We start from the raw sequence: 14,321 nt of genomic DNA, 5'->3' as shown, positions 1-14,321 counted from the left end.
AATTTTTCCTCTGGCAGGTTTAATGTCAGCCCCTTATCTGTTAACATCAGCACCACACAGTTTTCTCTGTTGACGTCTCCACCAAAGGTAGATCTGAAAAACATTCCTGTTAAATAAAGTGCCACAGTTTAATCTTTTGGTATGTGCTCATAGCTTTTCGATTTGCAGCATATAATCCTGCAATATCATCAATTCATTTTGCACATGGATTCTATTTGTGCTTTAGTCCTCCCTATGATAACTTGCATGCTAATTTCACCACCCCTCTCCATGTGGGTGTGTTTAGGCAGGTGAGAATGTAGAAGACATAGCACAAGAGGATGTCCTTCATCTGCTTCTACAGCCCTGGGAAGCCAGAGAGGTTGCTGTGGTCTTCACTCCCTATGAACACAAACCAACCACTACCATTCTTATCATCAGGTATTGAATCATATTAATATGATGAGTATGTACTCAAATATATGAAGTTTTCATGATATTAGAGGAGTGAAGTTTACCACATTCAGGGTTTTTCATTTATGGTTTCTGTTGCAGACCCTTTTAAAGCATCTGCTTTTTTGTAAAACTGCAATAACAAATGTACTACAACCCTCATAAGTAAGACACTTTTTGAAGAAATTTGAAACTGTAGATCAAAGTGCAATAAATGGTGAAAATATATATTCATATGTTTTTTTTTATTATTATTTTACAGCTCGAAATCATCCCTTATTTTGAGTGTTAACTATTTTTTTCAGGAACAACCTGACAGTGTTTGACATGGTGAAGGTGCAGGGCCACGGTGCCAAAGAGCTGCTCAGAGTCGGAGGCAAACTACCTGGTCTGGGAGCCTCCCTGCGATTCAATGTTCCTCAGTCAACTCTAATGGAGTGTCGGGATGGTGAGATTAATATTTACATTTAATATAGACAAATTACTGTCAAGTAATTTTTTAATATTAAGTATTTACTTCACAAATGTCTAATCATTACTATATATCACTCCTAGGTCTACGTCCCAACAAGCCACTTTTTGCCATAAGAAAAAGTTTCAAGGTGGAAAATGCAGGAGAGCTTCCTCTGACAGTCATGTCAATGAATATAAATGGATATAAGTGCCAGGGATTTGGCTTTGAGGTACTGCAGTGCCACTCCTTCAGCCTTGATCACAACACCTCTTCTGAGATTACCATTGCGTAAGTAGAATTTCATTATTTAAAGTTACTTTTTTATATTTTGAGTTGACAAGTAACATCTTGGTATCTAATTAGCACAACTGTTAGCATTTATGCTAATACTTGCTCAACTTGGTTACCAAGGGCTCAGGCTTCCTCCCAGAGTCTTGCACATTTCGGTTAAATGGAGACTCTACATTTCCAAAGGTCCCCCAGGACCCTTATGAATAAGTGATTTTGGTATGGTAGATATTGTGTGGATGAATATATTTAGAATTTCAGAAATATATTTTTGGCCCATACTATTTAGTGACTCTGTTGAACCTTCTCATGCCTCCATTGGTTCAGGATAGAGTTAAAAATGCTATTAATTCTATTAATAACAGATAACGTATTTAGTGGACTATCCCTTTGGCAGAGCTCTGGCCTGTTGAACCTTTCTATAGAGAAATGGTAGTGCAACATGGTAACTTCAGTTGGAGAGACCCCACTGCCTATGGACACATGAAAAGTTAATTCAAGCCAACAAATGTATAGTTTGGAGCAGATATACCCAAACACACTTTTTTATATGTATATTCTAGTTATCCCAATAGATTTCCCTCAAATTTATGTCTCCACATGTCTATCCTTAGTTTCACCCCAGACTTCACCTCATCCTGGGTGATTCGGGACCTCACTCTGGTGACATCTCGTGGCACATCTTTTCCTTTCATCCTCAATGTAACATTGCCACACCACATGCTGCCTCTCTGCGCTCAAGTGGTTCCTGGCCCAAGCTGGGAGGAAACCTTCTGGGTAATAACCCTCATCTTCACCTGGTTAGTACCCTTTAATTGGGTTATTAGTAAATTTTTTATGACGCTGCTTTACTGAAACAGTCAGAATACATTTTTAAAATAATCTGGAGAGACTGTAAACCCTGAGCCTCACTCCTCTCTCTCTCTATATATATATATATATAAGCTGAGAGCAAGTGCATGTCAAAAATGTGAGATTACTTAAAGAAAATAATGTTTTAAACACTTTTGTATTTCTGTTTTTTGCAGCTTCTCGCTATTTGGCGTGTGTCTGATGGCTTTTCGTCAGGCTCATTATATCCTGAATGACTTTTCCACACCCAGCATCCGAAGCAACCACAACTCTGTCCTGTCTCGAGACAATGGCGCCATAAACACCATAACTCCCAATGGAGTAAAGTATGTCTAATCCTCTTTTGTGTTGTTTACATGTACAATTTGTTAACATTTTATTTTTGTACATTGTACATTGTACATACATTTCTCTGGTCCTAAGATACTTGAATATATGTTTTGTTCATGCAGTAAAACAAAGGGAAGTTGTAAGAGCTATGTGGACACCTGTCACACCTCAGATAAAGGTAAGGGGCGTGGCTCTCCAGCTTTGGCCAACAGTCCCACCCAACGTCTTCAGTCCTCAAAGAAGAGCTCCTCAACTACCCCAGCCCAGCCACAAAAGAAACATAAGGTTTCACTTTATTATACCAAATACAAGTCCAGCTTCTCTACAGCAGCAGCTGGTGCTGTTAGGATGGATGAAGAAGATGAAGACCTGACACCCAATGCCCCCCTGACCCTGGAGCCTGATATCTGCAACAACAATGAACCAGCTTTCATTAATGAGCTGGATAAAAAGATATCCCCAGATGTGAAAGAAGATTCCTGCAGCACAATAGAGGATAGCGTGCCAACAGTTATGTTTCCCATGGAAATGCCTGCTGGTTTCCCAGATAACATCACATTGCATCCAGGTCCGAGACCAGGCCTTTTGGTGTGCAGCTCTGTAGAAAAGAGCTGCACTGAGCACTATGCAGGGAAGATCGGGTCTGAGAAAAGGGACAGTGCTGAATTGGAGGTAAGAAAGGCCCTTTAATTTAAAAGACGATGCATGTTGGAAATACTAAAATTTGATGGGTCCCTATGAGAAATTGTCACTCTATGGTTTAACCACTCTAGGTGAGAGAAGATGCCAAAGCACAAAAAAAGAAAGCACCAAGCACAGAGGCTAGCAATGTACCAGGGCATAACAAGGGAAAGAGTCGCCGCAGGAAGACAGAAAATCTGTCCAGGTACACCCCAATTTATCAATATTTACAATATCTGAACATTAATACTGATATTTCATAGAAAAATAGCACACGACAGTTGTCTTTATTGTGTAATATTTAAATAATAAGTGAGGAGTTACATTATAGTGTATTCAGTGAAAGTGTTATATAGCAGCCTGTGTTATCAAGCACAAAAAAGAATAAATGGGTTTTGTTTGTAATTACTGCACTAGTGCTCCTGAGCACAATGTGCTAGTGATGCCAGAGAAGGAGAAAGAGCCTGACTGGAGAACAGGTGATAGCAACAGCAGTGGAACCCACAACAGGAACCGCTACTGCAACTTCTCCAAGTCAGAAGCACTTAAGCCTGGACACAGTCCTGAGAGCCCCATCAAACAAAACGGTCAGTCTGATTGGTCACTTTTCTTTGCAATTCTCCAAACCCAAGTTCTTCCATCCAACTGAACAATTGATTTTAATGTCACTGGCTTTTGTTTATTTCTTCCAGGTGTGTGTCCTACCCGCACTCGAAGAAAGTGTGCTACAGAGAGGCGTGGCGGTGGTGTGTGTGAGTCAGGATCAGACTCCGGCAGCTCGTCAGGCAGTGTAAGGGCCAGCAGAGGGAGCTGGGGCAGCTGGAGCAGCACCAGCAGCATGGAAGGAGACAAGGACCCCAATGCCCGGACACATGCCTGCACTACCTCATCTAGAAAAAGTAAGGATCTCGTCTTGAAAGATAAGACCTTGAAGCCAGATTTAATTGCTGAAGTAACAAGTTTCACAATTTTTTCCTACATTTAGGTACATAACCCGAAAGTAAAAGTCATGATTCACTAAATTTTGATATTTGTTTCTTGTTTTTTATAGGGGACTCCATGCAGTATGGTGTCTACCCAGTAGAGAGAGACTGCTACCAGACGATGAATACAAACCACAAGGCTCTGAGGTACCAAAGCAAACGCCAATACTCAGGACTGACTGACTGATTGTATGAGCATCCCAAGAAACATGCACTTATAGTTTACCATTTGTTATAATCTCTAATCTAGATCACACTTTTAAAAATTGTTCTTAAGAAAAGGCTGTCAGAAACACATTCCATGTGTGGATTTCATTGCGCAATTAAAAAAAACAACCACTCACACTCAGACCTATGGACAATTCAGAGTCACCAATCAACCTAGACATGGTGTTTTCCCACATAAAATCGGGAGAACAGGCATGAACTCGTATTATCTGAGAGGGTATGAACATTTTTCTATCCAGTCCCTGTTTGACTTGTAACCTTCATTTCTTTTCAGCATGAATAGCTTGTACCGTAAAGACGTGTGCCAAAGCCCAGATCCCCCAGCCTCCACCTTTGCCCCAAGTTTTGCAGCTGTTGCTGCAGGAGTGGACAGGAACATAGGTAAACTCATTTATAATGAATATTTACTTCTAAGCAAAGTTTAAAAAAATGTATTTTCTTTAACTGTCAGACTTGTGGATGACTTGTAATTTCTAATGGAAAGTTTTTGTGTTCTACCACAGACCTGACTGCTCAGTATTTGCCTGAAGAGACGTGGTCAGCTCCATCCATACCCCTCACCAATGAGTTCAGATACAACACCACTGAGGCACTGCCCTACATACCTCAGCCAGCAACCACTGGCTCGTACAATGGGTAGGTGTTTAAATGTGTGGTGGTTCAAGATCTTGAATTGACAGGGTTCCCAGGTCCTTAAAATGTCTTAAATTAAAATCTGGATAATTACGACCTTAAATTGTCTTAAATTCACCATAAATTTGCTGTAGGTATTTAATTTCCAGGCAGAGTGTTTAATGCTGGTGGGAAAGCACAGTGGCTGACCTTAAAACATAGTGTGTATTTGTTTGATTAACTTAGTACAAAGACCGTGTAGTAAATGAGAGACTCCACGATGAATAGCTGCTTTACGGTACGTCAGTGACAGACATATGTCGGGCTGCGTGCCGCCATTACGCACACGCCATGACCGGTTCAACATGCAAAGATGGGTGTGTAAAGTGCAAGTTTGACAACAAATGGATGGAAGAGGATGCATTTAGGAGCTGCTTGGCGGCTGCTTAAAACAACAATGAGGCAAATGTGCAAATTATGCAACAAGACTTGTTAGGGACCATGGGTGTCAAAGCTGTCGAGTCGCATATGAAAGGAGGAAAGCACCAGTAGTACGTGGCAGCAGCTAGCCACAGCGGGGCCAGGTTTAAATTGTCAGTGAAAGAAAAAAAGATTGTCTTAAATTTTCTTTGTTGAGGTCTTAAAAAGGTCTTTAAAAGCATTACATTTTATTCTTAAAATGATGCAAGAACCCCGATAGTATGTTTTTATTCCAGCAGTAAATCAGATTTCTGTCTGTGAAGAAGATAAACAAACTTCATGAAAAGCTAGCTACAAAAGCCAAACATTTTGCACTCTAAGATCAGCAGCTTTTAAGAAGCCTGTATTTGTCATGCTTGCGTTTTTACACAATGTGGGCAAATTAAATGTTAAAAAAAAAAAATAATAATAAATCCTTCGAAAACTCAATTACATTACTGGAATTGTGTGAACCTCGGTGCTTAAAATAACTTGTACTATTTTACTACTAGTCTATACTAGCTTACAATTTGGATACTTGCCCTCCCAGTTCTGCAGCACTATATCTTGTTTTTCTGTCAATCAGTGTTAAATGTTTTTCCATCCCTGTTTAAACTTTGAGGTGATGAAATGTTTCCTTCCTCTCCTGCAGGTTTACTTGGAGTACTTCCAACAGCCATTGCAACAGTCCCTACACTTATTGTGAGGAAGCCCACTACATTGGTACAAGCTCAAGTGCAGTTTACGTGCACTAGAATCCAGTTTTATATTCATTTTGCTCTGTGCATAGTGTAGGATTCTGATGAAAAGGAAATTGGTGTGGGGTGAAATCATACTGCAACAGCTGCTGATATTTCATTCTCAAGGACTCTGGAGAATCAAGCTGAGCTTTGTTCTCTGTAATCGTTTCATAGGTAATGGGACATTTTCCAGTGGTTTTGCTGGTCAGGAGGGTCAGAACGCACACAGCAATCATACCAGCTGGAATGAGGAACAGCCTCAGGACTCACCCTCAACCTGGGACACAGCTGCCTGTGTGGGCAGCAAGGTAACAACTCACAATACAACCCTCAGACCTCAGATTATTTCGTTTGCCAAACTCAGGCCATGAAATTTACAGCATGACATAGAGCTACAACAAACAATAATTTTCTCTATTTATTCCATTAATTTCTTTATTAATTATGTTAGCTGTGTGTATAAAATATATATATTTTTAAATATTACATTTCGTATCACATATAACACGAAAGATCCCCACATTTGAGAAGAATTTAAAATATTAGGCACTTTTCCCTAAATATAATATAAACAAGTTCCAATTAATATTCTATCCATCATTGAATTTATGCATCTATGATTTTTCTTTCAGCCTTCTTATTTACTGACCGTTTTTCAATCATCCATATTCTCCATAGCTGTGTTTATAGTGATTGTTTTCTCAAAGATTATTACAATAATGAGTCGTTAAGATTATCATTCAGAGTAATATTGTTTTTATGATCGATATTGCCCAATTCTGAGTCATACAGAACACAACACCAAGAAGAAGTGCAAAGCAGGCAGTGGACATTTTGGTACAGATGTACAGGATGTGGTTTAAAGCTGAATCCTAACCAAAAGTATCGGGAAGTAAAAGTTTGCCGTACTTTTCTTGGGGGAACTAAAAAGTTCTTGTAGTTCTAGTATCGGTCACTTTCCATTAGCGGCCTGAAGTCCCAGTAAGATTGTGTTTATCAGGCTTGTCAAAGTAACTGCAATGAACTGTCTGTCCGGTAGATGATAGTAATTAGAAAACAAATGCTGTATAACACAAATTTATATGTTCTTTAATCCTGTTAAGCATTAATCCTACCTAAGATTTAAGACTGTTGTGTGTCCAGTGTTCATATGTCTTATTCTCCTTTTCCATCTAAACACAAAATGATTAAGATAATGGTTAAGGTCATTGTATAATATGAATGAGCATTACATCTTCAACATGTGTAGACCATTAGGGAAATGCTGAATGATTGCAGTTTGTGGTTACAGAAACTAGTCAGTGGGCATTGACAGCGTATTATTGTCAAAGCTGCTGTGACTCATGTCGCTTTTTAAAAAGATGTTAGCATTTCTCTTCATCATTTCACTCTACAAACAAAATGAAGAACAAGCACATGTGGTTTAAAAGCCCCACATAAAGTTTTTGTAAATTCCTCAGCTTCTGCTTTTTATAAAAGCTATCAGTGTTTGATCTTACGCAAAGATGAAGTGCTCATCCTAAGCCAATTTGCTCTCGTGAGCTGAACCATTTGCTGGTTTTCACAAATAAAGAGCACATTTCTTCCTTTTGATTCTCAATTCTAGTTAAATATGTGGTTTTTGCAATATAACTGGTAGTTTGTGGGAAAAAAAAATATTTGAAGTGCTTTAGAATAAATTTTTAAATATCACTATATATTTTGTGTATTACAATATAGCATAAAATATATTACATTACTTATAGGCCACATCAGCAAGCTCTCAGTTTTAAAGGATTACTAGGTGGATTGCATGATGAGTGGCATAGTACAGGCAAGTGAATTAAAACTTAGAAATATTGGTGTAGAGCTGATATATTCCTTGAATAAATAATCATCATTTTAGGATTTATTTATTTGAAATGTTTGCCTTTGAGACTAAGCCAACAAAATCAGGCAAGTCTTTCGGAAGAGAAGAGTCACAAACTCAGCAAAGCTGCGGTCAGAAAGAGGACACATGGCAGTGTCTTAAACACTTTGGCCTAAAGAGATGATGTATTAGCTCAGGATGGGGAGAAACTTTGTCTTTACTTGATCAAAAAGGTCATTTTACTTATGCTGAAAAGGAGAGATGAAATTTAACAGCCAGGTGGTGTCAGGGCAGATGTGCATCCAGTCGTAGGACAGCACAGTGGCAGGTAAGGTCAGGAAATGCCAAGGAAATATAATATTGGGAGGCAGTATCTTTAGACAGCTGTGCATGTAAGCACCCAAACACACAAATGAAAGTTCAGACAAATTGATTAACAGTACATATTCTCCATCTTTTCATTTTTCACAGCCATATTTCCCAGGTACCCGCAGCCTCTCACCTATGTCCAGCCTATTTGGATCCATCTGGACACCTCAGAGTGAGCCCTACCAGAGCCACTTCCAACCTGAGCGATCAGCCCCGATCTCCCCTGTTTCCCCCATTACTCCTCCTCACTCTCCCTATAGCCGGGAGGGGGAGGGGACCTGTAGACCGACCCATTACTCCAGCTTCCACCCATTTGGCCCGCACATGAACCTTGACATTTGGAACTCTTCTTCCAACCGCAGCTCCAACTCACAGCTCTCCAATGACTCTGGCTACTGTGGAGATGTTTAAAATTTAAAAACAAAACAAAACAGCAGACATAAACAATAACTGCAAACACATGAAACATTGATAAGTAAAAGAAAAAGGAAATAAAAATGAATGTTCTTTTATCATTATTGGGGAAAATGTGAATATTCCTTTTCTTTTATGTTCCCATTTTCAAATGTTAAATGTTGTGAAAGGTTAACCCTTTGTTGTATATTTTTCTAGATGTTTTGCAGTTTTGATCATAGACAATAAAAAAAGAAAAAAATCTTTTCTACATGAATATTTGAAACTTTTTTTTTTTATTACCATTCAGCAAACCGTTATTGTCTGTTGGCTGCCATGTAAAATTTGACCATTTGAACCATCCTTCAGACCTGTAATTGTCGCCGGTTTATTTTCTGGATCATTTTTCCAAAGACCAAAGCCTAAAAAACCTAAACAAATGAAGCCACACATTTTTTTTTGCTACCTTTTATTTAAAAAAAAAAAAAAAAAAAAAACAGGCATTGAGGCGAGAACAAAATTAATTGTGACTTTAATTCTAGTGTTTTCACCATTTTTATGGATCTTTGTGAACCCGCTTCAACAAACTTTTAGTGGATTTCTGTCGAACCGCATCCCTCTCTTACAACTGTGGCAGGAAAGTTGCTTTACTTCCTTAGCTAACAGAATTAAAATGTTAATTCACAGGGAAGTAATCACCGAAACTAGGGAACTGGTAGAGAAAACTGAATCACTGAATATGCGTTTTGTTGTGTCCTGACTGTCACTGAAGGAGAACAAGAAATTTCTGCTGTCAAAGAAGTCAAGACCCATCAAGGTATTTTCACTTTATATTTTAAGTACCTTCTCTGTCATTCTCATCTCCTATAGAAATATCTTTTCTACTAACTAACATTTAAAAACCTCTCATAAGCAATTAATGTGTTCATGTGATAAACTGAAAACTTGAACTTTTCAATTAGCTTGAATTCATTGTTTAGGCCCAGAAAATGAACTTAAAATGCAAATATTAAGCATTTATTATTTGATTTAGATTATAATAATTGTATTTTTCTTATCAATGTATTAATTGGTTTTGTTTTATGGCCACATATTTCTCTATTCTGACTCGTTTGCAGAAGTGAATTAAATTAGTTTTTTTTTTTTTTTATTATTTATTCTCCCAACATATAGGCCTAAGACAGTGCCCCAATGTAGTGTTATGCAAACAGTTATCCAAGATATATGCAATATCAACTGAAAGCTTGAACGTATTTCAGATGTACTTGATGTTTACTGCTGAAAAATGCAACATTGTATTTTTGACAGAATGCTAAATGCAATTGCTTTCCTCCCCAAAGGAGCTCAGACATCATTAATTGTTTTAATAATTGTTTCACACAATCACACAGTTGAACTTTTGTTAGTTTAATATATAACCACTTTTACTCCACCACGGTCACAATGTTGAGCTTGTCATTACATTTGGTGCAGATGTTAAACCTCCCTGCATCATGAATGGTAACCAAGACTTCCGTCATCCCCTGATTCCTTCAGGACCCACGAATTACTATGACCATGTGTTCCCTACTTTGATTTATGGTTGAATATCTGAAACATAAACAATGTTCCTATCAGCCTATAGTTGTAGGTATACAAAATTTGTATTTTAATGTGCCAAATTCAAAAGTGGTTTGTGGTCAACACCTGCAAGCATTTAGCTGAAAGCACCCTTGTGCCTTAGACAGATTCACAGAGTAGCTAGTATGTATCTTGACTTGTTTATTGATGGATTCTCTTCAGAGGGAAAACTTGATTGTTCATTTTCTTTCTTTTACAGGAAGTCAAGATGAAGATCCTGACATGTCTACTGTTTATCCTTCTCCTAATGCATCACCACTTTTCACTCTACATCATAGTGTCACTTATGTAAAGAAACCTTGTGTAATTGCTCAAGACAAAACCTAGACAGAGTCCCTGCAGCCCTCTCAGCACTGAACTTGACATCTCATTCAATAGACTGGAGACAATTGAGAAAGATGATTTTATTTCATAATTCCAGTTTGAGGTCTTTGATCATGTCAAGCAACCAAATCAGAGCAATCCAGGAAGAAGCATTTGAACTGCTAATTAACTTGGAGAAGCTGGACCTAAACTGGCTGGATGCGTTGTCTGCTAGATGGTTTAAGAGCCTTTTCTCCCTTCAATACTTGAATCTTTTGGGAAACAAATACAAAACATAGGGTCAAGCCACTGAAGAAATTAGAGACCTTATATTTTGGAGGACCTCACCTTCAGTACATCACAGGAAATGACTTCTGGGCTTAGTGGTCTAAAAGAGTTGTATGTTGAAGGAAGAAACCTTCTATGCTACACTAAAGGAAGTCTGAGTCAAATTGGACTGATCAGCCATGTGACACTTGGTCAGCAGAAATCACCTGCATTCGATCAAAATCTCCAAAGCATCAACGTGAGTGGGAATATGTTTCTTAGCATGCCTGAGACTTTTAACTGGCCACACAATCTTAGATCCTTGAACCTTTCCTCAACACATTTAACAATGCAGACCTCTTCTCTGCCCGAAAGTCTACACATCCTTGACCTATCTGACATTAAATTAAGCATGTTCGACAACAGACTACCTTTGCTCAAAGAGTTATACATCTCTGGGAACAAGATTCATAGTTTGCCTGATGGTAGTTTATACCCCCATCTTCTACACATCTCAATTCAAAACAATGATTTACAGATATTCAATAGTAAAAAGCTAAATGATTATAAGAATGTAAAGAGTTTGGAGGCTGCTTCTAAAACATACATCTGTTCATGTGACAGTGTCGTTCATAACAAGCGACTCGGATCAACATCCTGTGAGGATTGCAGACAAGTTCTCATTGTACATCTGTGACTCCCCTGAAGCAGCAAGAGGAAAGAGTGTAACAGAAGTGAGATTGTCTGTGTTTGAGTGCCACCAGGCCACATCCTTATCTTTACTCTCTGTAGTCACCCTAACAGTTTTGCTGCTAATTGTAGGTTTGTATCACAAATTCAGTGTAGTTTGGTATTTGAGGATGACCAGTGCCTGGCTGAGAGCTAAGAGAAAGTGAAAGTTGAATAAGGGGGAGCTTGAGTACGATGCCATTGTGTCCTTCAGTAAAATGGATGCCAGTTGGGTGAAAGCGTACCTTCTCCCAGAGCTTGAGCAGTCCGATTCCCCTCTTCTCCTCTGCCTCCACAAGAGAGACTTCTTGCCTGTAGGATGGATTATTGACAACATCATGGACGCCATTGAGAAGAGTCATACAACGCTTTTCACTCTCTCTGTTTTTTGTCAGGAGCGAATGGTGCAAATACAAGCTGGACTACACCCATTTCAGACTGTTTGACCAAACCAATGATACAGTGGTGCTGATTCTGTACCCATTGACAGAGAGACCATCCCCAAAAAGTTCTGCACAAATTAATGAACTTGAGGACGTACCTGGAGTGGCCCAATGACGACAATCAGATCAGCAGGTTCTGGCAGAATTTGAGGGCAGCTATTACAAGGCCTGTGACTGATCTGCCAGATGATGTGACTGACCTGTGAAGGTGGCCTTTTGAATTTCAGTGTTCTGGTTGTTGTTGTTGTTGTTGTTGTTGTTTTGGGGTATATACCCAGGATACTTTTTAGTCTAACTCTAATAACTTCACTTAAATGGCAATGCTTTGATGAATTTAAGTTGAAAAATTGCATGTTAATCTATTTTGACTTGTTGACTTGTTTTACTTTTACTCTCAAACATTTTTTATGTCATTAACTATGTCCATGCCAATTGTTGCCTTCATTTCTAACTAGATACTTGTGTTTACACTGTTTCTTTTAAGATTATGATTTACAGAGCAATTATTTTACTTTGATCATGTGTGCACAAATTACTTGGAAAAAAATATAATACGTTCAGAAAATCTACTCCCTGATGGGTTTAAGCAAAAATCTCTCGCCAAATCTTTTTTTCCAGAGTGTGCTGTCTGCTGTTTCCATAAAGATTGTATCCTGATGAAAATTCAAGTCAGGTTAGATTTTATTTATGCTACCAGTTCAAAGTTTCAAGAGCAGGTCTAGATCTTATCAATAAATCCTTTATGAAGACCTGACAAATTTAACACAAGAAATTCATTGCATTATTGTTGTGTTAAATGTAATGCAAATGTGAAGTTAATAAAGGAAGGAGATGTAGAAATTGGCATAGCAAAGAATAAATAAATAAACAGCAAATACTAAAAGGATTACAACAGATGGTTGAAGGTGCAGTTTTACATTTTTCTTACAAGCTTGATTTATGAATATACTTCCCATCACAAAAATAAATTATTATTACATGACCACTTAACATAGTTAGACTTATTAGCTCATATAACCCAGGCGCCACCTTTCAGATGTGACTGATTAACCAGTCATTTTTAGCTTGAATAAGTTTTTATTTTAATGTGATAAATTAATATTTAAGACGCATCTTAAGTCCATGTGTATGTATACGTACATGTGCGTGTGTGGGGGTGTGTGTATTGTGTGTTCATGTGCTTGTGTGCCTAAAACTGCGTGTAATTCATTGTCAGGCTCTTAAGAGCTGACATATTGCTGCTATTGATCTTTACCCCTAAAATCAACATAGAAGCCAGGATACTGATGACAGGCAGGCCAAGGGAGCCAGGGTGTCCTGATAAGACACACAGACACACACAAACACACAATCGCATTCATCCTCGACATGCATATGTGTACAGAGTTACAGATGTCCATAAAGGTCGCTAAAATCTATTGGAGTGTGGGACTTCATCAAATCATTTTTTTCATGGTTGATGCATGTTTAAATATACAGAGCTGCTGATATACAACAACTCAAACATGCTGAGAGGTAAAGATCTCTGCCAGAAGCAACAACCCACAGAATTGAAATTTAAATTTCAAGAAAAAGAGTCCAGGAGTATGAACCTATTTTCAGAATAAAATGCGCTCTATTTTCAAGTTTTAGATATCTTTATTTGTGTGGCCACACACACACACAAACAAAACAAAAAACATATGAACTGTCCCAGTTGTGTTCTCATTTGTCTAAGTAACCGGTTAATGTAAATGAATGATCAGTCAAGAGTCAACTCTGCATCTGGTTTTTGTCCTCATTGGCCATTAGGGAGTTTGACATCTTGGACTTGTGAGTTTTGTTGTTGTGCCCAAATAAAGCAATAGGACATTGCAGTGTGTCCTGTTTCGTAGTGCGCCTGTGCATCTGGGTTGGTCTGGTGTTGATGGTTACAAGTGATGGGCTGATGTCAGCTCTGAGTGTTCCCCTTTAGAAGTCAAAACAGCATATGATCTGATTTCATGCTCTTTTATCTTTTAAATGGCCTGATCGGGGGTGGAAAAGACAACTAGGCGCGTATGTGTGTGTGCGTGCGTGTGTGCGCACGCACTCTCCATCATCCCCTGGCAGAGGATCCATTAGCAGAGGACACCCTCCCCGGTTGCCCAGTGATAAAGCAAACAAAGTATGTTTGACCAGTCCGGCAGGCAAATATTTGTTCTGGAAGCTGCCTCATCCGATGGAGACAGACACGTCTGTGGCTTTGAGCAGAGGTATATATACAGTGGGAATCCTCCTGGACCAGTATTACACACACACACACACACA

The 14,321-nt window shown here is 38.6% G+C and overlaps 1 protein-coding gene and 1 pseudogene across 3 annotated transcripts in view; both read left to right on the top strand.

The window, feature by feature from the left end:
* Nucleotides 1-8,874, top strand: part of LOC115049963 (transmembrane protein 131-like) — a 34,213-nt gene extending 25,339 nt beyond the window's left edge. Inside the window, exons 19-34 of one of the 3 annotated variants that reach the window (XM_029512655.1) lie at nt 18-87; nt 287-420; nt 738-880; nt 988-1,174; nt 1,789-1,974; nt 2,203-2,352; nt 2,479-3,028; nt 3,130-3,242; nt 3,455-3,624; nt 3,730-3,936; nt 4,089-4,167; nt 4,523-4,629; nt 4,752-4,884; nt 5,972-6,021; nt 6,234-6,367; nt 8,380-8,874. In XM_029512655.1, coding sequence (XP_029368515.1) covers nt 18-87; nt 287-420; nt 738-880; nt 988-1,174; nt 1,789-1,974; nt 2,203-2,352; nt 2,479-3,028; nt 3,130-3,242; nt 3,455-3,624; nt 3,730-3,936; nt 4,089-4,167; nt 4,523-4,629; nt 4,752-4,884; nt 5,972-6,021; nt 6,234-6,367; nt 8,380-8,688 — 2,722 coding nt within the window. In that variant the 3' untranslated portion in view covers nt 8,689-8,874. Of the gene's footprint in view, nt 1-17; nt 88-286; nt 421-737; nt 881-987; nt 1,175-1,788; nt 1,975-2,202; nt 2,353-2,478; nt 3,029-3,129; nt 3,243-3,454; nt 3,625-3,729; nt 3,937-4,088; nt 4,168-4,522; nt 4,630-4,751; nt 4,885-5,971; nt 6,049-6,233; nt 6,368-8,379 lie in introns of all 3 variants that reach the window. The other 2 variants (XM_029512638.1, XM_029512647.1) reach the window with 2 other exon arrangements.
* Nucleotides 8,875-11,272: 2,398 nt separating this feature from the next.
* On the top strand, nt 11,273-12,797 carry LOC115042901 (toll-like receptor 2 type-2; annotated as a pseudogene).
* Nucleotides 12,798-14,321: the final 1,524 nt, after the last annotated feature.

The sequence above is a fragment of the Echeneis naucrates genome, chromosome 1 (genome assembly GCF_900963305.1).
Source record: "Echeneis naucrates chromosome 1, fEcheNa1.1, whole genome shotgun sequence".
In the NCBI taxonomy this organism is placed as follows: Eukaryota; Metazoa; Chordata; class Actinopteri; order Carangiformes; family Echeneidae; genus Echeneis; species Echeneis naucrates.
The sequence above is the reverse complement of the archived record's forward strand: the minus strand, read 5'-3'. Positions and strand labels throughout refer to the sequence as shown.